Here is a 24,084-nt window from a genome sequence, read left to right on the forward strand (position 1 = left end):
ATCGATGCTGTGAACTGATGCATAAAGACGTATTTTCATATCCTATCACACCATCCCCTCTTATTTCTCAGGAAGGCATAGAGGTCTTGACTGGTTGATTTTGACTGATAAGTTTGGTAAATCTGCATCTGGTATCTTAAAAAAGGTGAAAGGCGATTAAAAGCAGGAAATATCAGCTCTGCACACATAACATGGCTCACTAACACACGGCGATTTCATGTTTGACAGAAAATTAATCAAAATAATCTATATCTGCAGAATTATACTGTAACATTTCTAGAAAAGCAGACCAGCTATTGGGGGCGGCCCCGGGTTCTTCAGTGCCAGTGTGACAACATGTATGACCCCCTGTGCCCCCCTCCCCTAAATACATATGCTACTTGGGAGTGAAATTAATGTATTATTATTATTATTATTATTATTATTTACAAACTGCCAGTGCAGCTATGCAAATGTTCTAGAGAGTATTCATCATTCAAGATTATTATAGTACTTTTTGGGGGCAATTTCTTGTCATACATTTCCAAATCTGGATGACGTTAAAAATCAGAAAATAGCTCTACCTATCATGATCTTATGACTTTTAACTTACTTATGAGATGTAATGTGTCTTTAAATGAATGTACAGGTCATTGCCTAAATTAAGGACATGCTTGAGTAATCAGGGTAGCAACTCCAAAATGGTGTGATCTCTGTGAGATAAGGATGGATGGACAAGAGCCTCAGTGCCTGGTTTATTGATGTCTCACAATCCACAGGTTTGTGATGAGCTATTCGTCTAAGTCAGCGAGTCTCAATCAGTGAGTCTCAGTCAGCGAGTCTCACCCAATGACAGACTTCGGAGCATCTGCAGTTTTCCATCACAATGAGCAAAACACCAAATAATGGCATTTCTCATGGAATAATGGTGCTGCTTTGCATCTCTTCTGAAATCTAGAGTTAGGGTTAGGGTTAGGTTATGGTTAGGGTTAGCTGGGACTCACTGAAGCTGCACATGGGCTGCACTGAGGCCCAAAGACACCAGATTCTGGGGTTTCCTGTACACTATTCATGAGCACAAACTCATAACACACTCAAACGTACACATATGCATTCCAAACAAAACATCTTCTTCTGCAGGGATATTTCAGGGATGATGTCACATTTTAATGAAGCTGGAGTGGCTATAAACCTGACAGCCAATCCCTTTCAGGTGTTGCTCTATATGAGGAAATGGAAACACGGAATGACCATGGCAGCATCCTTCATAGCTGTGCATTAACAAAATTAAAACTTGTGTTTTTAATTAAATCACCTGCCTTTCATGGATTTCCCAAAGCATTATTATTCAAACAGTATTATTAATAATTACTTTTATTCTTGACACATATTGCTATTGTTTATGCAGTTCCCAGTGAGGCCTTCGATTTCAGGCCCACGTTACTGAAAGATATATTTGCAGTTTGGTACAGACCAACTATTACACTTTACCATTAGAAAATACCAGAATTAACACAGTTGTGTGGAACTGCCACAAGAACAGTGACAGGAAATTAGGTCATTGGCCCTGTCCAGCTCTGTTTGGCTCCTGTGGGGGATGTTGATTGGCTGCCATTCAGCCATCCTTTAAGAGCTTTCCAGCTGTACCTTCTCTGTGGTAATTCTAGGAGTCAAGCTTGCCCGTATATGTGCTGGAAAAAAATTATATGTTTTTCCGTAAGATTTTCCACTGCAGGCAGTGAATGATCCTTCCAGGCAACCGCATCCGTGTGCGATGCTACGGAGACGTTTGACTCTGCTCCTCCATCCCAGGCACTGCTGAAGTGGTAATAGGGTTAGATTAGGTTTAGGGTTAGGGTTATAATTATTATCCTGTAACTACCAAGCAGGCACTTGTGTCCTAAATGCCTTACAAATACATCCTTTTACCTGTTTATCCTTTTGGCTGTTTTACTGAAGTAGTTTTGAATTCAGTGCTCTGCTTAGGTTAGCAACAATAGGCTGTCACACCCACAACACAAACTCTTATGCTCTGAGCTCCACACACTGACCTCCATTCACATCCAAACTCCAACATCCATATGCAATGTTCAGCACTGGCAGTAAAAGTAGTTTCCACAATGACTTGGATTTAACAGGAAGGTGCTGAGTCACTGATCTTCCCAGACAGTAAAGCACACTAGAGGAAAAGAGCAGAGCAGAGGAGGGCAGAAAAACGTGATGACATCTTTGTTGTGGTCCTGTGGAGGCCTTCAAGGTTCTGAATTTCAGAAGCTGGGCTTTCACTCCTGGAAAACACACTGTCAAAGCTTTAGGAGTCCCCCAGGCACAGTGACCTTCTAAGCCACAGTGAAAACGAGGAACCTCAGAGGTAGATCACAGAGCTCACAGGGTAATGCTAGGCCATATGTACTGAAGCTGAAGCTCACTGTACTAAGGCAGAGGAGATTGTCTGATGGAAATTCAAGGTGACAATAATGAATTATCAGCAGGAGATAAGCCACTTCCTGGAGTCAGAAATCCCACACCTGCTGTTAACACCTGAACTAGGAACAGTCAGCTGAGGGGGTCTCACTATGGGCATTTTTCCACTGCACAAAGTACCATACTTTCTCTTTTCTATGGACTTCCAGTCGAGTACCAGTACCAAAAGTTCAAGTAACTAAAGTGGCTGGTACTTCAGTACTTTGGGGTGGGACATGAAATGCTTTCGTTGTCCATTTGTCATGCAAATAGCCTGCTGCTGAAATACAATACAAAAGCTGCCTTGAAAAAATTTACAAACTCATAAAACAACAATAAACTAAGTAAAAAAAAAAGAGAAATAAAAGTAATAATAATGGATATTTGGACAAATGAAAGACCCAAGCTTAAATTGTGATCTGGTCAGAAAAACAGATACAGTACATGACAAGAAATACTGCATTGTAACATTTGGCGGACCAAGGCATCGGGGCAGCAAACGACAGAGAGACTTGCTTACAGCATTCTTTTATTTAACCCTTAAAAAGAGTAACACAGGCAACAATCACCAAACCACCCATTACAAGAGGAGGTCTGACGCTGGACTGTAGGATACATACACAGTGGGTAATTTATACAACAGCTAGAGACACGCAGGGATTGGACAAGGCTCACATATGACGCAGGCAAGGACACATGCAACAATAGGGAATACAAGTATTTACAACTACAAAAACAAGGGGCTGTTTACAACATTCCCAGCATGCTCAGCACACTTAATCACCAGCACTGCAGTATTTTGTATAATGTACTAGGACAGCACAGTATTATTTTATTGTAATAAATATTGGGGTATTTATAAAGCAAAAAAGGAGTCCAATATAAATTTCTCACAAACACGTGGTTTACACGTGAGTGATTTAAACAGCAAGGATGAGAATGGTTGTCTCGGAGAATGCATACAGCCCTCATGCAAAAGCAGTGGGGCTAAACTTTAAACTGATCTTTAAACATATACTAGATCTTGCAGGGATGGGAACAAGTCACTCCTCTGTGAGTTCAAGTCAAGTCTCGTGTCAAAACACTGCAGTTCTGAGTCAAGTCTCAAGTCATGTGCCCTCAAGTCCAAGTCGAGTCCAAGACTTTCCATCATTTTTGGTGTTGAGTCACAAGTCATTAAATTTGTGTCTCAAGTCTGAGTCGAGTTGTGAGTCATGTAACTCGAGTCCCTACCTTTGTCAGTTTTTTTTACCTTTAGTGATTAAAATGTGTTAAGTTGTAGAGAGAGTCTCCACTCTGTCACAGTTGCCGTCACACAGTTTTTACATCCATGTATATGCAGGAGTGATGCATCTCTCCAACAAACTATTTCAAGAGACCTTGCATTCAGCCAAATGAAAATGCAGACAGTATAGAGAATTAATAAACACTGAAATGATGAATTTAACATTGTGATATCCAGAGGGGGGAATATAACCCCAAGTCTCCTTGAGTTATATGGTCCAAGTTGGGTCCAAGTTTCAAGTCATCTGCCCTCAAGTCCAAGTGTTCTTGTCTTTCCATCTGTTTTGCTGAGTCGAGTCACAATTAATCAACTTTGTCAAGTCGAGTTGCGAGTCAGTAATCTTCTGTAATCTTCGAAAGGAATAATCATTAAAATTGTAAAACTTGCTAAGTTATTTTTCCCTATGAGAGAGTAAAAATGTCTTAGGCAAACTTATAACTTGTCCATATAGTATGATGGTATGAAAAAACCTGATCTCAATCTAGCTGACAAAGAATGTAAGAACCTCATCTGCATAACATGCACTGTTGGTATTAATATCGCGCATCATCCAGCCCTAAAACATACTACAGCCATTTTCAAACCATTTTTTACAAAATACCCCACCTCATGCTGTGATGTCATTCAGGACCAGTGCCAGTTTTTACGCCAGTGGAAAACCAAAACCTTGACGTAACAAAAGTATGGTACCTGGTGCGGAGGAAAAGCATCCATATGACAGTGAATCAAAAACTGTTTTCAGTTATGCTAACAGCTATTGCTCCATGCATTTAACTATAAAATTTGCTAGTCTGAACAGTACATGATGTATGGGAAATATAAACATCCTGTATTTTTTATGAATTGTGTTGGGCTAATGTAACTCCGCCAGGACTGTGCCCACACCCAGATAAAGGTAGACAAAATTTGGGGGCATCGAGATGAATCTGTAACAAGAGAGAAGGTCACACCTCCAAATTTAATTTAAGACACCATATCAACTGGGAAGATCACATTCTTATTATCGTTACCATTTTTATCAATGGCAAGACATGGAAATTTCCACCACAGGGAATATAAGCTTCCACTGCCCCCCTCTGGAGCATCTTATGTACTGCAGTTACAAGAACACCACAAAAGAAATTCAATAAAGGACACATTGCATATTTTGTGTTCAAGTGATTCAGTCTACAGACCCCAGTGACTCAGAGACTACGTAATTTACGACTTGGCAAAATCCCAACATGCCAAACAAATGCCGCCTCTGGCTTGTTTGCTGGGAGCTTTAGGCAGGAATAATGTAAAACGCTTTGAGACATTGTAATGTGATAATGTGCTATACAAATGCAATTGAATTGAATTGAACTGGATTGAATTTAATTGAATTATGGCAAAAGTGATGAACCTGATTCCATGGACAGCTGCTGTGGGTGCTGGTTTTTTGGATGACCTCTCAATCAGCTTATAATAAACCAGTGGTTCTCAACTCCAATCCTAGGGACCCTCTGTTATTGGCTGACTGAGAGGAAATCCCAAAACCCCATACCCACAACCACCCGTAATCGAAAGAGATGTTTCTGCTCATCCATCCTAGCTGGGCTCTGCAGAGAGATTGAGCACAGACTGAGGTGTTACGCACGACAGCGAAGAGCTCGGGGCTGAGACTGCATGGGACTGCAATATGATCAGTTGGTAAGACAATGAGTAAAAGCCTTGTTTAGCAGTTTTTATTGTCCCAGGGCTCCAGTGTGGCGCAGAGTATCCGTGATACGTGGTCTCCCATGGACACAGCATGCACACTGAAGGGGTACAGGCTGGCTGGAATGATGCCCCAAATGGGGTGCAGCATCAGCCCCTCCACCAATGCATAACAGTGGAGTGCCATCACTGGGATCAACCTACATCGCTGCTCTATGGAAGCAGGATAACTGTGATTTTAACTGGTGGGGGTGGAGTATTTTCCAATAGAGAGGTCTGTCTGCAAAGGCAGCAGCTGTTTTTCACCCAGGACCTGGAACCCCCCTGCAGACCGATGTTTCGCAGATGTCGACTTGTTTAAAAGAACTTTACCGGCAAAAGCAGAGAAAACTGAGCAGAGTGGCACCTTTGGGGCTCACATCAGAGGGTCGTTGTTAGCAGCCACAGAAAGCCTTGAGTTCACCCAGGTCTGAATTTCTGGGGGGGTTTGCTTTGCTTACTTAGATCCACATGATGGTTAGGACACAGCCGTGCTGGTGAGTGGTGACTGAATATTCACTGGTTTAAATTCCAAAGTTGCAACAGCACTGGCCATTTTAGCAAGGCCCTCAACCCCCAATTGCTCCTGGGACTGTAGTGCAAAGCCAGGCACTTTAGTTTCAACATTACAGCGAGCAATTTTGCCAATCTTGCCGGGACTTCACAAAAAACACTAATACTGAAACATTCATAATTCTGGTGATGGTCATTCAGCGCCCTCTAGCGAATGTCTCCAGTAAATTAATATTTTACTAGCTTAAATAATACTTATCTATCAATAACCCTTCCCAAATCAATTGTATGTCCTGTAATGCAATAAATATACATATTTATACATTACAATAAAATACAAAGCGCTTTACAGGGTTTTAATATTTATGAATAAATTCATAAATTCATATAATTTATGAAGTCGCATCCTATACTTTATGGTATACGGTATATTCACGACGCATGATCCTCTATCCAATCACAAAAAACCTAATTGGGATTGACAGAATCACCAACCAATCATAGCAAATCTTATTTAGAGTGGCGCGATACCGGAAGAATATATATGAGTCCGAGCGCTGTAGCAAGACGGCAAGTAACCTTTTAACCTGGTTATTTTAGTTAAACACGGTTTTACGTTTGTTCAGTGTTTTTATTTTTATTTTTTTTTATTATAGTTTAAATTTTCGTTGTTTTATACGATTTTAGAAAAGACTGTGGTATCATTTCAGGTTGCACAATGACGATCACCAGCATGGCAAGGATGATATCGTATTTAATTATTTTATTCTTGTAGAAAGGCTAAACGATTAAAATCAGTCCAGAGTTAAGTGTGTGCAGTCGGGTACATGCAAGGTTTTCCTTCAATGTGTTATTATGCAGTTTCATATTATGTATGATACTTTTAAATTAATGCTGAAGCCTTTACCAAAGGTGATTTCAAAATACAGATCCCCGTTTTAAAATAAGTAATTAGAAGATGGCTGGATTTTTTTATGATTATTTTAAGACATATGTTTTAAATGTAACGAAATGTGAAGATTAAAAGAGAAGCATAAGCTATGAAACAAAAAAATGTCCCGCTATTCACCTTATCAAACTGTAGTCATTTAATTATAACGTTATTTTCCCCTACATCTAGATCACTATTCAGCAGCACCTCAACAAGCCTTAGTAATGAAAATGCAAAGCCAGCATATAGAAAGTCATATTGTTGTTTAGGTAAATGGCTCTCTTCATCTGCTGAGCAGTAGTATTGTCCGATGACATTTTGTAGGTAAAGGTGGAGAGCCCCGATGGATTTTACTGAGTGTTACCAGCACACGTGCTCTGCTGTGGCGCTGGCAGCACGTGAGCGGAACCACCGGCTGGTGAGGCGTCTGATACAGAAAGGCTACAGCATCGATGTCAGGGACAACCGGGGCTGGAACGCCTTGCATGAAGCAGCATTTGGTGGCGCCCACAGGTGTGCGCAGATATTACTGAGGGCAGGTGAGCAGCACTAACATAAAACGCACGTATCACCTGTGCTGGATAATTTGCTGCCTTTACAGTTTCATTATCTATTTCTGTTTACATTCAAATGAGCTTGCTGTTGCACTGCATGCACATGTCAACTTGGAGCCACACTTGGATATCCCTGTTACAGTCAGCCTGTGTTAACCACCTCCAGCACGCTCCAAGTCCCAGAGCAGAGACTATGTGAACACCCTGACACATGACGGCACCACGGTCCTCTATCTCGCCGCTGAGCAGGGCCACCTGAGCCTGGTGCAGAGTCTCCTTCAGGCTGGAGCTGATGTCAACCGTGTGAACAATGATGGCGCAAGCCCGCTCTTTGCAGGTAGGACTCTTGTCCTGTCTTTATGAGAGGTTATGGCTGACAAATTCCCTGTGACATCAGCTTGCTTTTGATATTTAACTCTGTTCATTTGCTGAGAGGCTAACATGATGCCATTGGTCTGTTTGTTGGATATTTTCAGATTAATACAGCAGTAGCCCATCAGCTTTTTTCATGAATGTGGCCACTTATCTGCCACACTTCCTGTTTTATGCTTCAACTTGTCTCAGCAGTTTGGGTGATTATTGCGTAATTGCCTGTGTGTGGACTCTGCAGCTGTCGATAGTGGACACAGGAAGGTGGTGGAACTGTTGGTGCAAGAAGGGTCAGAGGTCAACAGCAGCCACTCTACATCCGGCTGGAGCTGCTTGCACCAGGCAACATTCAAGGTGTCAGCCATAGATGCAGGCCTCGTGGTCTACACTTAACAACCATACAGCATCATCATTATGATTATTAACAACAAAAACAATAATGAGTAATTATAATTGTTGTTCTTGATAACATGTTGTTTTCATTATCAACAACATTTTAGTATTGTCAAGAACAGCAACAAAACAACCACTGTTGTTGTTTTATTATTATTATTTTAATTCATTCTCTTGTTAGCTCATGCTTTGAGTGAGTTTTCTTTTTTTACACCACAGGATGCATTAACTGGAAGGTACAATAGCAGTGTCAGGACGTGACCTGATAGCTCTTCAAGCCAGTATCCTAGTTGCCAGGTCATTGGGCAGTTGAGGCTTACATGTTTGACGGTGAATGTGAACCCATAACGAATAGACGATTACACAGGCTGCATGTGATGTGATGCTTGTGCTTCGCTTCGTGCTCTGCTGTGTATATATAACACGGCTCATACTGGTTATATAAATGATTCCACTGCTGACATTCTTCTCTTTCTTGTGGTCAGGGTCATGCTGAGGTGGTGAGCTTCCTGGTGGGTGTGGCCCAGCTAGACATCACTGATGACTTTGAGATTACGCCCCTGTTTGTGGCTGCACAGTATGGCCAGCGCCGATGCTTGGAGCTGTTGGCGGAGGCTGGTATGGAGGCGTTCGGTACCCAGGGGGGTGAGATGGGAGCAGCTTCAGCTACATGCAACAAACCACAGTCCAGCGTCTGGATAGAAGCCCAGACAAAACATGGCTTCGGTTTTTGGGGATGATAAGAGGAGTAGCAGCTTCTGTTGGTTGATCGTGTCTGAGTGTGGCACTGTGCTGATCCTGTCTGTGACCCCACCTCCAGGCGCTGACACGAACCGCCAATCCCATGATCTCGCCACACCCCTGCTGATAGCATCCCAGGAGGGCCACCTGTCCTGTGTGACCGCTCTGCTGGAGCATGGTGCTGACCCGAATCTCTACTGCAGTGAGGATGCATGGCAGCTGCCCATTCATGCTGCAGCACAGTTCGGTCACATCAGGTACCTGAATATCCTCCCTCCGACCGGTTGCTTGCTTTGTTCTTATTTTGTGCTCAGACAGAGTCCTCGCAGCTTTCTCTCGTGCCAGTGCTGAAGAGCCTAGATGTACTTCTCTGGTTTGAATGCTTGAGTTTTTATGTGTCTCTTCAGTTTTATCTTACCTGCCCATGTGAAGGCCATTTCTGACACTGGCTCCTGCCCATGTGAAGGCCGTTTCTGACACTGGTTCCTGCCCATGTGAAGGCCGTTTCTGACACTGGCTCCTGCCCATGTGAAGGCCGTTTCTGACACTAGCTTCTCACTTTTCAGTTAGCATATTAGTGTCTACAGTGATCCCCCGCTATATCGCAGTTCAGCTATCACGCCCCTGCTATATCGCAGACTTTTCCCCGACGTGTCACAGTTCTCTGTGTATCGCGTACCTTGCTTGTGATCCGATTGTTTTCGTTTTGTTTTAAGCCCTACGATGGCTCCCAAGCGTCCTGCATGTTATAAGCCTTCTGATAGTAGTGAGCCTAAGCACCAGCGCCATTCAGGAGAAGGTAAAACTCCTGGATATGCTTTGGGAAGGAAAGCGTTACGCGGACGTTGCTCGCTATTATGGCTTTAATGAATAGATGGTACGCTACATCAATAAGGATGAAAAGAATATTAGAACCATATATGTTTTTTTTTATATATATATTCCATAGAGAGAGGTGTGTGTATGTATATATATTATACACACACACACACTACATATTATTATTATTATTATTATTATTATTATTATTATTATGTTACTCATATTCTTAGCCCAACATCCACATATATGTGTTTTAATAAGTTTACATGTGTTTAAAGCGTGTGGAAGGGGTATTTTAAGGCTTAAACTATAAAAAATGTTTGTTTATATGGTCTTTCTATATTGCGGATTTTCACCTATCGCTGATGGGTCTGGAACGCATACCATATCACTGTATACCTATGTGTAAACATTGCATTGTATAAACATTCAAGTGTGACTCTTTCAGTGTTCAGTGTGTAAGCATTCTGGTATGTCTCCACTCTCAGTGTTCAGTATATAAGCTTTCCGGTGTGACTTCACCTTCTATTGTTCAGTGTATAAGCATTCTGGTGTCACTCTTCTTTTGGTGTTCAGTGTGTAAGCATTCTGGTGTCACTCTTCTTTTGGTGTTCAGTGTATAAGCATTCTGGTGTCACTCCTCTTCCCTCCCAGCATCCTGGAGCGTCTTCTGCCCCTGACAGACCGCGCATGTGACCGCCAGGTTGGGAAAGTCAGCCCAGTGTACTCTGCGGTTTTAGGTGGCCAGGTAGACAGCCTTCAGCTGCTGCTGAGGGCTGGGTACAGCCCTGATGCCCAGGACTGCCAGGCCTTTGGGTTCCCATCGCCATTGGCAACATTCCTGTGCTCTCAGTTTGAAAGGTATCTACTCAGCATAGAACAACTGTGGGACCTGGTCTGTGCAGTATCTCCAAAGCAGGTTTCTGAGTATCTACAGCTGGAAAAATTCAGATGCAAAAAGGAAAAACTAAAGTGAGACAGTGAGCAGCTGAGATGATATCATTAATTTGTTCTCTCTCCATGTCATAGTTGGTCCCTTTGATGCATCTGCTGTCTCAGAATGAGCGAATGCTTTGCTTGGTTCCTTCCCTGTCCCTACTGTATCGTTAGACGCTTCCTGTGTCTCTGCTTTCCCTGGAACAGGGCAAGTCAGGTCCACTCCCTGGTGCGGCTTCTCCTGAAGGCAGGGGCCCACGTGGATGGGGGGCTTTACAGCAAGTGTCTGCGGCTCCGCCAGCACTCTGTACTAGCGCTTCTGCTGGACCATACAGGCCTGCCTTCTGGAGGCCACCTGGAAGAGATGCTGGCTTGTAGCCTGGAGAAGGAGCAAGCCTCCAGTGCACTGGACTGGCTGCCCCTGCTGCTTCAGGTTGGACTGCAACCTTCACTGCTTCTACATCCTGTGCTGTGAGTACCCCTAGACTCCTACCCCTGCCTGTAGATTTACCCTGGGTTTGCTCCAGGCAGCTCTCTAAGTACCCCTGTGTCCTGATGGTCTTGCTGGCAGATTTGAGAAGGTAGAAAGTGATGTTATTAACTTCCTGCTGGAGTTCACCAACTGGAGTCTGCTGCCTCCATCACTGTTGGCCAGTCTATACCAGCGACGGGTGGAGTCCACCTGGAAGCCACGCCCACATCTCAGTCAGTAAATCAACCTGTGATGACTTTCCATGTAATGTCATTTTGTAGTATAGTGAGTTGGCACTATGGCAGCTTTGCACCGCCTCTGATTGGATGCCTTGCTCACCGCTGCCACAGTGCCCCTCTCTGATTGGATGCCTTGCTCACCGCTGCCACAGTGCCCCTCTCTGATCGAATGTCTTGCTCACTTCTTCTGCTCTTTCTTTCAGAGTCTCTGCCTCCTTTGTGCCATTTGTGTCGGTTAGCTGTGATGAACGTGGTGGGCAGCCAGTCTCTAGCCAGCAAGACGTTTGTACGCCAGCTGCCAGTGCCCGTTCTCCTTCAGGACTACCTTAACTTCGCTGATGTCTTCAGAGCACATGACTTACCAAAGCAGGCTGAGCAGGAAGGTGCAGGTTCCCAGGGCCAGTGACCACACCCAGCTCTCTGCCGCACTGCTGCCAAACCTGTCAGCAGGTACCACTATCGCTAGATAATGTTCCTGGTACATTAAGTGTTTCCCTCTCAACGTATTCCGTATGCACAGTCAGAGTAATCCAGCTCTGTTCCAGATGTCATTTCTACTCCTACCAGTAGGGGGAATAGTGTTAAGATATAATTTTTTTTTTTATTTTTTTTTTGTTGTACTTTGTTTCTTAAGCTAAATAAAACTACAAATTATAAAGCAATAATATAACATTGCTGTATTTGTAAATGTATTTATAAATGTTGGCATTTTGGATGTAACTCAAGCCTTGTGGGCTCATAATTTAAATGGAGACATAGTTTATGAGACTTAAGCCACAGCAACTGTTGAGGTGAAAACCGATCACCCGCAGTCATATATATGTCTGATGGGATTGCTGAGCTGTGACTGGCTGGTTGACAGATCTGCCTAGGTGTAGACCTGCATTTTTAAGTCTACCTGCATCTTGCAGGTGTTGTTAGATACATCCATTCGGGGAACCAGCAGGAATGGCAAATCTGATCCCCAGGTAGAACAAGCGTCTTAACAGTGTCTGTGTGTGTGAGGGAGTGAGATCACATGTTTGTGCGGCTCAGGGAGCGAGATCATGTGTCTGTGTGTGTGTATCAGGCAGAGAGATCACATGTTTGTGTGGTTCAGGGAGGGAGATCATATGTTTGTGTGTGTTAAGGATACAGCCTGCATTTTCAAGTGAAGTCTACTTGCATCTTGCAGGTGTTATATACATCCATTCGGGGAACAGCAGGAATGGGAAATCTGATCCCCAATAGAACAGGCTTCTTAACATGCCGTCTGTGTGTGTCAGGGAGAGCGATCACATGTTTGTGTTTCAAAGTAAGAGATCATGTATTTGTGTGTCAGGGAGAGAGTTCGTGTTTTTGTGTGTCACGGAGTGATATTACATGTTTTGTGTGTGTGTGTGTGTGTGTCAGGGAATAAGATCACATTTGTGCGTGTCACGGAGTGAGATGATGTGTTTGTGTGTCAGTGAGTGAGATGATGTGTGTCAGGGAGAGAGAGGTCGTGTTTTTGTGTGTCACGGAGTGATATTACATGTTTTTGTGTGTGTGTGTGTGTGTCAGGGAATAAGATCACATTTGTGCGTGTCACGGAGTGAGATGATGTGTTTGTGTGTCAGTGAGTGAGATGATGTGTGTCAGGGAGTGAGATGATGTGTGTCAGGGAGTGAGATTACATGTACGTGTTTGTGTGTCAGTGAGTGAGATGATGTGTGTCAGGGAGTGAGATTACGTGTTTGTGTGTTAAGGATACAGCCAGCATGAGCCTAATACGTGCTTCCCAGAATTCCTTGAAGTTGCACTGCAATAAAATGGGTCAGACAGAGTTCATGAGTAATAGGTCACATTAGCTCTTCCTGTTCTCCATTTCACACACATTCTCCACTGCCCAGCTACACAAGTCGATTCAGTAGTTTTAAAATTAACATTTTTCACACGTCCTATTCTGGCAGGTACAAGGCCATAAATCTCTGAGACTGTAGCAGACTTGCAATATTCTAAAAAATCATAACTCAGTTCATGAATATATGCTTTACCAAAAAGTGATAATCACAAATATCAGTCTTATTGCTTCTCTACTCATCTACAAGTAAAATTTCCAAACCAGAATGTATTTTTCACTATATTATAGTGATATAGAATTTCATAGAAATTAAAATAATTTAAATAAACCTTTACCATGGTGAAAAGTAATTATCACATTAACAGATCTCACTCTGGTGATTATTTTACAGATGAATTACATTGAATGTTAAAATAATGATGCAGGCCGTGCCATTGAATTCCACTAGTAGCTCTGCTGTGGTTTGTGGGTCATGAGCCTCAGAATCTGCTAGATGTGTCTGGTTCCTGCGGCTCTGCTCATCCTATAGCTGAGTGACATGTTGCCAAGCGATCAGCCATGTGATCAGCCATGCCCAAAGAGAGTATCTGGCTTGTTAGGGCTGCTGCTCACACCCTCAGATGTCAAATTAATAAAAATAGAAATAAATAAGGCAGTACAAATAAATATAATATTAATCAGAAGATGATGAACGCATTGATCATGCCAATGCCAGGATGATGGCTTGCTCAGAACAGGGGTCTCTTCCTCCAGTGACACTGCCACACCTCTCATGGCAGCTGGACCTGAGGAGTGGCTTTACTTGGTGATCCCTTTGGATCACAGTAAGTGAGTGCAGTGACACTGCCACACCTCTCATGGCAGCTGGACCTGAGGAGTGGCTTTACTTGGTGATCCCTTTGGATCACAGTAAGTGAGTGCAGTGACATTTGCACACCTCTCATGGCAGATGGACCTGAGGAGTGGCTTTACTTGGTGATCCCTTTGGATCACAGTAAGTGAGTGCAGTGACACTGCCACACCTCTCATGGCAGCTGGACCTGAGGAGTGGCTTTACTTGGTGATCCCTTTGGATCACAGTAAGTGAGTGCAGTGACATTTGCACACCTCTCATGGCAGCTGGACCTGCTCCTGCAGTCCCTGAAAGGATCTGTCTTACAGTCTACCATACACCATACAAGGGAGGTGCTATCTCTAAATTGCCAGAATACAGAGTTTGTCATTAAGTATTTTGTAGAAAGATTCAGCCTGAAGCAACGCCCCCCAGTGGCTAGCTATTCTGTACTTTATCTCACGGCAGAATGACCAATCGCTTCTCCCTCTCTGTTCAGCCCCCATGCTGAGGTAGAGTGGGTGCATGAGTGTGTGCCAGCTTCACACACTCAGAGGAGAGTGTTAGCCACAGAGTCCCACCAACAGGCCTATCAGCGGCCAATCAGCACCTGTGTGCAGAGATGATTGGCGGGGCTGTGTGGCTGCAGCCCCTGGCCCCGCACACAGGTCACAGATAAACAGTGCCTTTTGGCTTCTAGCTGAATCCCTGTATGTTTGTTTTTTGCCCAGGGCCTTCAAAATCCAAAAAAATTACCTCTATTTCTGAATGGGTTCATTGTTTATTGCTATATTTGTGAATCTTATGGACCTGTTGATCAGTTTTACATTTTTTGATAGATTAATGTATATATGGCTACAATGTGTCTATATTTTACTTAAACGAAAAGTTTACAGAGAGACATTAGTACTTGCTCAGATGGATATGAAACTGCATCTCCTTTAATGAGTAGATCAATTGCAACTTTGTTGCGGTTTCTTGCATGGTTTGCTTTCTGTCACCTTACAAATGCTGCATGAAATTATCCTTAGGATTCTGAACAGGTAGTCTGTGGCCCATTAAAATTCAAAGACAGAATATAATTCAGAGTATAAATAGGCTTTATTATGAGACCTAAACAAAATTCCTGATAAAAAGGACACATGCAGCCCTCAAACAGCCGTAATTATCCCAGCACTGAAGGAACTGGCCACACAGCTGGTCTGGTGGCAGGAAACTCTTTATTATGCCTTTATATTAAGCTCAGCTGAACAACGACAATGAGGCTTTGAAGAGTTGTGCTAATTCGAAAGCATTTTTGTTAAGAGGAAGAAATCTCCTGGATACAGAAGCTTGTAAGCACAGGATGCAGAATACAAATTACAGGCTTTAACTGAAAAGAGCTTTTTCTAATGTGAAAAGAAAGGGTGTGATGTAAATTGGCAAACTGTAGAACTCATTTTGCTGCATGACAAATGGCTGCTGTGTGCATATCTGTGTCTTCACCTGTAAGTATGTGCCCTATAATCACTGCAATCATTAATGCCCTCTCTTTGCTTGATAATTAATGGTTTATTGAAATTCTTCCAGTTAATTATCATACTCAACGTTTTCAGGCTTTTTTGGCTTCTTGGACAGCTGAAGGATGTGAATGTGCCCACTGATGTTCCTGTTGTGGTGAGATGTACAGTAACAAGGCTGGATGAGACCAAAAGGAGCCTCACAGTGAGGCGAGTCACACTTTCACTGGTAGCTGTGAGCAGTGTTTCTTTGTTCTGGTTTGTATTTATGCAAAGTGTGATTTTTCCCATTTGAGCCGAGGGAAGATTTATACGGGACTGTATATTTTCATAGTTTGCCTTCCTAACACCTTCGTTCTTCAGGTGGACCTAGAGCTCATGCCAGGCCTGTGTGTGGCTCATTGTGTGATGCGCATGGTAGCTATTTTGTAAAAAAAAATTAATAAAAAATAAAAAGCAGTTGATCTGTTGTCCTGTAGATGGCACTGTTAAGGCAGCATCTGCTATACTACATTACATCCTTCCATGCATCCATCCATCCATTTTCTGAAGCCGCTTGTCTTATTTAGGGTCACGGGCATCCGGAGCCTATCAACAATCCATTGTAGTGCACACTCACACACTATCATACTACATTACAATGGAATAAATAAAGGAATAAATGAAGTGATGATTCATTTGCCATGTGTACGAGTACATACACATAGGAATTTGCAGATCCCATCTTATACATACACACATATATGTTGTATGTGTGTGTATGTATGGATGTATGTATGAATGTGTGTATATACACTCAAGGACATAATAAGTCATCCAGTCACCCAGAAGTAATGGTCCGATTTGGATGTAATTTGGTACATGTGCAGACCAGCAATGGGTATGTACAGTAAATGATTTGATTTGGAAGGAGCTGGCACGTCTAGTCACCAGACACAGAGGATGCCTCCTAGACGCATTAGACAACTTTACCAGCACTTGACAGAGTTTGATAGGGGTCACATTCTGGGTTTGCATGAGGCTGGGTGGTCGTATCGTGCAATTGCCCAGCATGTGGGACATGCAGATGTCACGGCCGCCCTATGTTGGAACCAATGGACACATGCACTCTGGTACAGTCTTTCAACAAGACAAAACCTGTCCACACACGGCACATGTGTCTATGGACTGCCTGCGTCTGTTCTTTCCCCAATTGAAAATGTGTGGGATCAGCTCAGACGTCATCTCAGCCAATCTGCAGGATCTCAGGAGCCAGTTACAACAGCTGTGGGCCGACTTGCCGCAGGAGACGTTACAACGGCTGTACGACTCCCTTCCATACTGAATCGCCGCATGTATTCAGGCCCGGGGAGTGGGGGGGATGGGGACCAGCAGTGCCTACTGACATGGGACCAGCAGTGTACCCATACTGCCAACATTGCAATACAGTCACATGACCTTTCATCACGTGCAGATTTACTTTATTTCCACCACTCTGTCTGGGTCCTTCACTTTTTTTGTCACTGAATATAGGACGTTTGAGATCTGACTGCAGGATCAGCCATTTGTCCGGCACCCCAGGAGTGTTTTTTGGATAAATAGCTTTGCTCAAAGGCCCTACAGCAATGTAACAATTTTCAATTCCAATTCAATTTATTTTTATATAGTGCCTATCACAATAGAGCCGTCCCAAGTTGCTTTACATGGATGTGTTGTGATACGTTACATCATTAGAAAGAATAATACAGAACCTGAAATACCCCCGACCTGCTTGCTAAAAGCCAGGTGTAAGCTACGATTAAGGATCAAGATAAAGTCCATCAATGAGTCTGTTCTCCACGCTGGCCTATGGTATGGTGGCACTGAAGGCTGCACCCACAATGATAGTTTGTAGGTTCCATTCACGATGTCACCCCTCCATGGGAATGAACTAAGACTGCAGCACAGAAGGTGCCCACCCTGGCCACCACCTGGACATTTCAGAAGGCAGAGAGCATGAATGGTAAGAACATGTGTTGATACATAAATGGCATGTACAGCAGCACCAGATCCAGCAACCTTCTGATCATAGACACAGAGGCCTAACCAGCTCTATTGCCATTTTTGATGTCCTGGGAAATGTGGGTATGGAATGCTATGGATCATTGCTATTTCAAATAACCAGTCTTATGAATCTTAGGCATTTTCTATCAATTTCACACTGTGTTTGCTATGGCTCTTGAGAGCCTTTCTGCTTAATTAGTGCCAGAGCTTGCTGGTTCTCAGGTCCAGCACCTCTGGCTTAGAGCAGACAGCTCTGGGACCACTCAGGTACACTCTGCCACCTCCAAAGCTATTCCCAGTATGAATAAACTGAAAAATGAATTTGAGTTCATCTTTGGAATAAATGCAAATGGAATAGAAGAGATTTATATGTATAAAACACTGGTGATTTTTTTTACATGCATCTGCCTAAATTAGTGTGTTTTGCTTATCTGATCTTGCATGCCAGGTTATTACAGCAAAATAATTTTTAAAATATCAAAAAGGCAGTACTTGTTTTTTTGGCAAAGCAACAAAGCCATCAGAAGCCAAGCAGAGCAGAAGTGAACCACAACTCCTGACGGTAGAACAAGCAAAGACAGTGAAAAGAGGAGCAGCGTTTGTGGATGCTAATGCTAATGAGAACATGCAGAGATGGCGAGGAGAGGAGCAGCGTTTGTGGATGCTAATGCTAATGAGAACATGCAGAGATGGCGAGGAGAGGAGCAGCGTTTGTGGATGCTAATGCTAATGAGAACATGCAGAGATGGCGAGGAGAGGAGCAGCGTTTGTGGATGCTAATGCTAATGAGAACATGCAGAGATGGCGAGAAGAGGAGCAGCGTTTGTGGATGCTAATGCTAATGAGAACATGCAGAGATGGCGAGGAGAGGACCAGCGTTTGTGGATGCTAATGCTAATGAGAACATGCAGAGATGGCGAGGAGAGGAGCAGCGTTTGTGGATGCTAATGCTAATGAGAACATGCAGAGATGGCGAGGAGAGGAGCAGCGTTTGTGGATGCTAATGCTAATGAGAACATGCAGAGATGGCGAGGAGAGGAGCAGCGTTTGTGGATGCTAATGCTAATGAGAACATGCAGAGATGGCGAGGAGAGGAGCAGCGTTTGTGGACACTGATGCTAAAGAGATCAAGCAAAGACAGCAAGAGAAGCATTTGTGGATGCTAATGCTAATCAGAACATCAGAACAGAGATGACGAGGAAATTTTTGGATGCTGATGCTAATTAGATGAAGCAGAGACAGCGAGGAGATGAGTAACGTTTGTGGACACTGATGCTAATGAGAATGGCCACAAACGGAGCAAGAAAAGTGCAGCACAGATGAAAAGTTGTATAGATGCCTATAAATAATATGGCATTGGTACACGTTTAAGTACTTAAGTAATGGCATTCTTACATGTTTAAGTAATTAATTAAGCGCATTATCGTTAAAGACCGATTTGTGTGTATGATATCATCAGGATATTTATGATTTCCGGCACCTCAGAGTTTACATATTGAGCACTGCTCTCTGGAGTGTTAATAGCCTATTTGGGCTCTTCTGTTTTTACTCTCAAGTTAACAGCGACCGGATGGAGGCTTTAGCGACAGCTTCCAGCAGTCAGCGGCACAACCAGCAGTTCTTGTCTTTCTCTTTGTCTGACTCTCTTCAGAAGAGCTTTTAATGATCCTGCAGTTCCTATCATATCCTTATAGTGTATATGTTCATACCACATATAGGGCTTTGAGTGTGCTTATATAGGTTTTTATATGATATGATGGTGGGTGTGCAGCTTGTATTCCAGTTTTCTCCTGTTGTACAAAGATGTGCTGTTAAGCTAATTGGCAGGTATAAATTTCCCATAATGTACAGTATGACTGTGTTTGTAAGTGCTCTGCGATGGTCTGCCTTTTGCCCTGCACATGGGGGATGTATTTTCTTTAGACCAAAACCTGCTCCCGTTGTGATCTTTGACCTCACAGCCCTGTCATTCTCTATTAGTAATTGTATGTTTTAAGATGTCTGTCCCCCTTCACCTTATAGCATAATGGCTAGTTTGTGTAAAGTAGAGCTAAATTAATTGACACATTTGCATCCATTTCTAATTAGGGTGGCAAGCAGAGGGAGAAGACACACCATTCTGCAAGAACCTTCCTGAGAAACCCAGGACTGCCTCTCCCTGTTAGATCCCGAATGGAGACGATGGGGCCGATGCTCCTCAGGCTGCTAACAGCTCTGCTGGGGAGGGCCGCCTCTCCCTGTTAGATCCCGAATGGAGACGATGGGGCCGATGCTCCTCAGGCTGCTAACAGCTCGGCTGGGGAGGGCCGCCTCTCCCTGTTAGATCCCGAACGGAGACGATGGGGGCGATGCTCCTCAGGCGGCTAACAGCTCGGCTGGGGAGGGCCGCCTCTGCCTGTTAGATCCCGAACGGAGACGATGGGGCCGATGCTCCTCAGGCTGCTAACAGCTCGGCTGGGGAGGGCCGCCTCTCCCTGTTAGATCCCGAACGGAGATGATGGGGGCGATGCTCCTCAGGCTGCTAACAGCTCGGCTGGGGAGGGCCGCCTCTCCCTGTTAGATCCCGAACGGAGACGATGGGGGCGATGCTCCTCAGGCGGCTAACAGCTCGGCTGGGGAGGGCCGCCTCTGCCTGTTAGATCCCGAACGGAGACGATGGGGGCGATGCTCCTCAGGCGGCTAACAGCTCGGCTGGGGAGGGCCGCCTCTGCCTGTTAGATCCCGAACGGAGACGATGGGGCCGATGCTCCTCAGGCGGCTAACAGCTCGGCTGGGGAGGGCCGCCTCTCCCTGTTAGATCCCGAACGGAGACGATGGGGCCGATGCTCCTCAGGCGGCTAACAGCTCGGCTGGGGAGGGCCGCCTCTCCCTGTTAGATCCCGAACGGAGACGATGGGGGCGATGCTCCTCAGGCGGCTAACAGCTCGGCTGGGGAGGGCCGCCTCTGCCTGTTAGATCCCGAACGGAGACGATGGGGCCGATGCTCCTCAGGCGGCTAACAGCTCGGCTGGGGAGGGCCGCCTCTGCCTGTTAGATCCCGAACGGAGACGATGGGGCCGATACTCCTCAGGCTGCTAACAGCTCGGCTGGGCAGGGCCGCCTCTCCCTGTTAGATCCCGAACGGAGACGATGGGGGCGATGCTCCTCAGGCTGCTAACAGCTCGGCTGGGGAGGGCGGCCTCTCCCTGTTAGATCCCGAACGGAGACGATGGGGGCGATGCTCCTCAGGCTGCTAACAGCTCGGCTGGGGAGGGCGGCCTCTCCCTGTTAGATCCCGAACGGAGACGATGGGGGCGATGCTCCTCAGGCGGCTAACAGCTCGGCTGGGGAGGGCCGCCTCTGCCTGTTAGATCCCGAACGGAGACGATGGGGCCGATACTCCTCAGGCTGCTAACAGCTCGGCTGGGGAGGGCCGCCTCTCCCTGTTAGATCCCGAACGGAGACGATGGGGCCGATGCTCCTCAGGCAGCTAATAGCTTGGCTGGGGAGGGCCGCCTCTCCCTGTTAGATCCCGAACGGAGAAGATGGGGCCGATGCTCCTCAGGCTGCTAGCAGCTCGGCTGGGGAGGGCCGCCTCTCCCTGTTAGATCCCGAACGGAGACGATGGGGCCGATGCTCCTCAGGCGGCTAACAGCTCGGCTGGGGAGGGCCGCCTCTGCCTGTTAGATCCCGAACGGAGACGATGGGGCCGATACTCCTCAGGCTGCTAACAGCTCGGCTGGGCAGGGCCGCCTCTCCCTGTTAGATCCCGAACGGAGACGATGGGGGCGATGCTCCTCAGGCTGCTAACAGCTCGGCTGGGGAGGGCGGCCTCTCCCTGTTAGATCCCGAACGGAGACGATGGGGGCGATGCTCCTCAGGCGGCTAACAGCTCGGCTGGGGAGGGCCGCCTCTGCCTGTTAGATCCCGAACGGAGACGATGGGGCCGATACTCCTCAGGCTGTTAACAGCTCGGCTGGGGAGGGCCGCCTCTCCCTGTTAGATCCCGAACGGAGACGATGGGGCCGATGCTCCTCAGGCAGCTAATAGCTTGGCTGGGGAGGGCCGCCTCTCCCTGTTAGATCCCGAACGGAGAAGATGGGGCCGATGCTCCTCAGGCTGCTAGCAGCTCGGCTGGGGAGGGCCGCCTCTCCCTGTTAGATCCCGAACGGAGACGATGGGGCCGATGCTCCTCAGGCTGCTAAGAGCTCGGCTACTGGAGACTGAATTTCCTGGAGGAACCTTCCCAAACTGCTTCTCACAACAACTCACACTCAAATGCAGCTTTCTAACATCATGCATGTGTCAGGAATGTTATGCTTCATTCCTAGATGCCTCGAGCTGGTCTCTTCTTAGGCGAGCCTGGCCCTGGGGACAGTCGGCATTCGTCAGGCAGTCCCATTCTCAGTGTCCCACTGCCTCCCTCTGTCAGCTCCAGAGATTACAATGTTCCGCAGAGAGTCCTTTGGGAGCCCACATGCTTTTAAAGAGAGAAAGGAGGGAAATTACCCCCCAGGAATCCACACAGCCACTGCACCTTTCATTATTTTTCAGTCCCCACCCCAGGAGAGCCTCCTGCCGCTCACATTTTATCTTCTATCCTTCAAATGGCCCATATACACAAGCATGATCCTCTAGAGTTTTAACCATATAAAACAAACAAATGAGCAAATCAAAGGTCCATGACGCTGAAGGCCTCTGTTTAATTATCCCATCTGCCAATGCAGCTTCTAGGGCTGGTTCCATCCCTGGGGTCACCTCACTGCCCGCAAGTCCGTCCCTCATTATGGGAAGTTTACTTTTCCCATACATCACAGCAGAGATAAAAGTTTAATTCTTTTCTGTTGCACAAAATTGCTTTTGATAATATTCATCTAGTTCTACTGGTGTCTTAATTTGGTCTCTGTGGGCATCATTGCAGTTGTGAATTTTACCCAGTAATCTTCAAGGATTCAATTAGTATAAATAAGATCATTTGACCTTATTGTGTAAACCAGGGTTCCCAAATTGCAGTCCTGGTGGTCCGGTCTGCAACACAGTTTGCAGATTTCCCCACCAAAACACACTTAAGGTGGCAATTAGCTGGCGAGCTGAATAGGGTGCATTTGAGTGGGAAACCTGCAAACTGTGCTGCATGAAATAACTGCAGTGTGCTTCAGAACACCTAGTCTCTGATGAATAGTCATAAGCATTAATCAGGCTAGAGTCCCATTAACAGACCCAGGTTGCACAGATAGCCGCAGCACATCATTGTGTTGGTTATGTGAACACCAAGGACAGCTACAGTAAAATAAGGAGAACAGAAATAAAGCATGCCCACATCCAGTAATTGACACCTAAGCAAAAACAGACTAATTAGGCATAAAGACAGGACCATCACTTTCCTGCTATTGCTTGTTGTTTTCCCCCAGGAATTGGGCATTAAAACAAAGATGCCCTGTTTCCTCAGTAGCACTTACTGCAGAACTATCAGATCAGTAAGTGGCTTTACTACTGGGCTGTAATTTAACTGGCATTCCAAAGCACTTTGTTGCTATTTTTGCACTAAATCTCACTGTGTTTTGTTGTATTTTACTGTACCTTAAAGCACTTGACATCTTCTCCTTCTTCTGTATCAGATGCCCTTCCTACCCTGCCCTTCATGTCTCTTCCCCAGCAGCACTTGCTGGCCATCCCAATCCCTCCTGTCTTCGTGTTGGACCCCTGTGTGTTTACCCTGTTCCCCCCTGTTAATGGGACTCTAGCCTGCATGGCTCTATGGGTTGAGCGTGTGGCACAGAGGCTGTGGTTCTGTGCTCGTGGGTTCTAGGTCAGCCTCATCATTTATTCGTATTTATTGGTCTTCTCTTCCCTAGTGTTTGTTATTAGTTCTTTGCTACCCTGTTTCAGTTTGCCCTGCTTGTGTGTTGTTTGATTATGGTTTTGCTTGTACTTGTTCCTAGTCTTTCCTAGTGCTGTTACCCCTAACTGTTTGTTAGGTTTCCTGCTCTTTGTTAATTGTAAGTTAATTTACTTGTGTCTTGTTCCATGGCCTTGTTGATTGGTTGGTTAATGTTTTCAACAATTCACACCTGCCCTTTGTTAGTCCTCGTTAAATGTGTATTTAAGCATCTGCCTTTGTTCCTTTCCCCAGTCAGTCATTCAGTCATTGTGGTTACTTACTGTGTGTTTGTCGCTCTGTCCAGGTGGCAGTCATTCAGTCCTGTTCCCTGTGTTGCTCAGTTCCTCACTGTATTTGCTTTGTAGTTACTTCTCCCTATACTTTCATCTGTAACTGTATGTTGTTTGTATGTTGTATGGTGCTACTGGATACTGAATTTCCTGGAGGAACCTTCCCAAGGGATTAATAAAGTTTTCTGCCTACCTACCTTTGTTCAATTCTTATTTCTCCCATTTTGTTTTAACCCCTTGCATTCCTTTTTGTGTCTTTCCCGGTGTGTTCTGTCTTGTTAATAAACCCCTTTTGTCTCTGAGGTGTTAAGTTTTTCAACGCTTTTTCCGGCCCTGTGCCATGCTG

The 24,084-nt window shown here is 45.1% G+C and overlaps 1 protein-coding gene across 2 annotated transcripts; it reads left to right on the top strand.

The window, feature by feature from the left end:
- The first annotated feature begins 6,474 nt into the window (after nt 1-6,474).
- asb3 (ankyrin repeat and SOCS box containing 3) lies at nt 6,475-12,133 on the top strand. 2 transcript variants are annotated; one of them, XM_023839696.2, is made up of 10 exons: nt 6,475-6,526; nt 7,212-7,426; nt 7,608-7,778; nt 8,052-8,164; nt 8,689-8,821; nt 9,024-9,201; nt 10,421-10,627; nt 10,910-11,173; nt 11,274-11,407; nt 11,617-12,133. In XM_023839696.2, exons 2-10 carry the CDS (start codon nt 7,231-7,233, stop codon nt 11,817-11,819), a joined length of 1,599 nt encoding a protein of 532 aa, XP_023695464.2. In that variant the 5' UTR covers nt 6,475-6,526; nt 7,212-7,230; the 3' UTR covers nt 11,820-12,133. The 2 variants fall into 2 exon arrangements, with proteins under 2 accessions (XP_023695464.2, XP_023695466.2); XM_023839698.2 differs by lacking the exon at nt 6,475-6,526 and adding an exon at nt 6,597-6,868.
- The last annotated feature ends 11,951 nt before the right edge of the window (nt 12,134-24,084 follow it).

Source organism: Paramormyrops kingsleyae, chromosome 20 (assembly GCF_048594095.1).
Source record: "Paramormyrops kingsleyae isolate MSU_618 chromosome 20, PKINGS_0.4, whole genome shotgun sequence".
NCBI classification, from domain to species: Eukaryota; Metazoa; Chordata; class Actinopteri; order Osteoglossiformes; family Mormyridae; genus Paramormyrops; species Paramormyrops kingsleyae.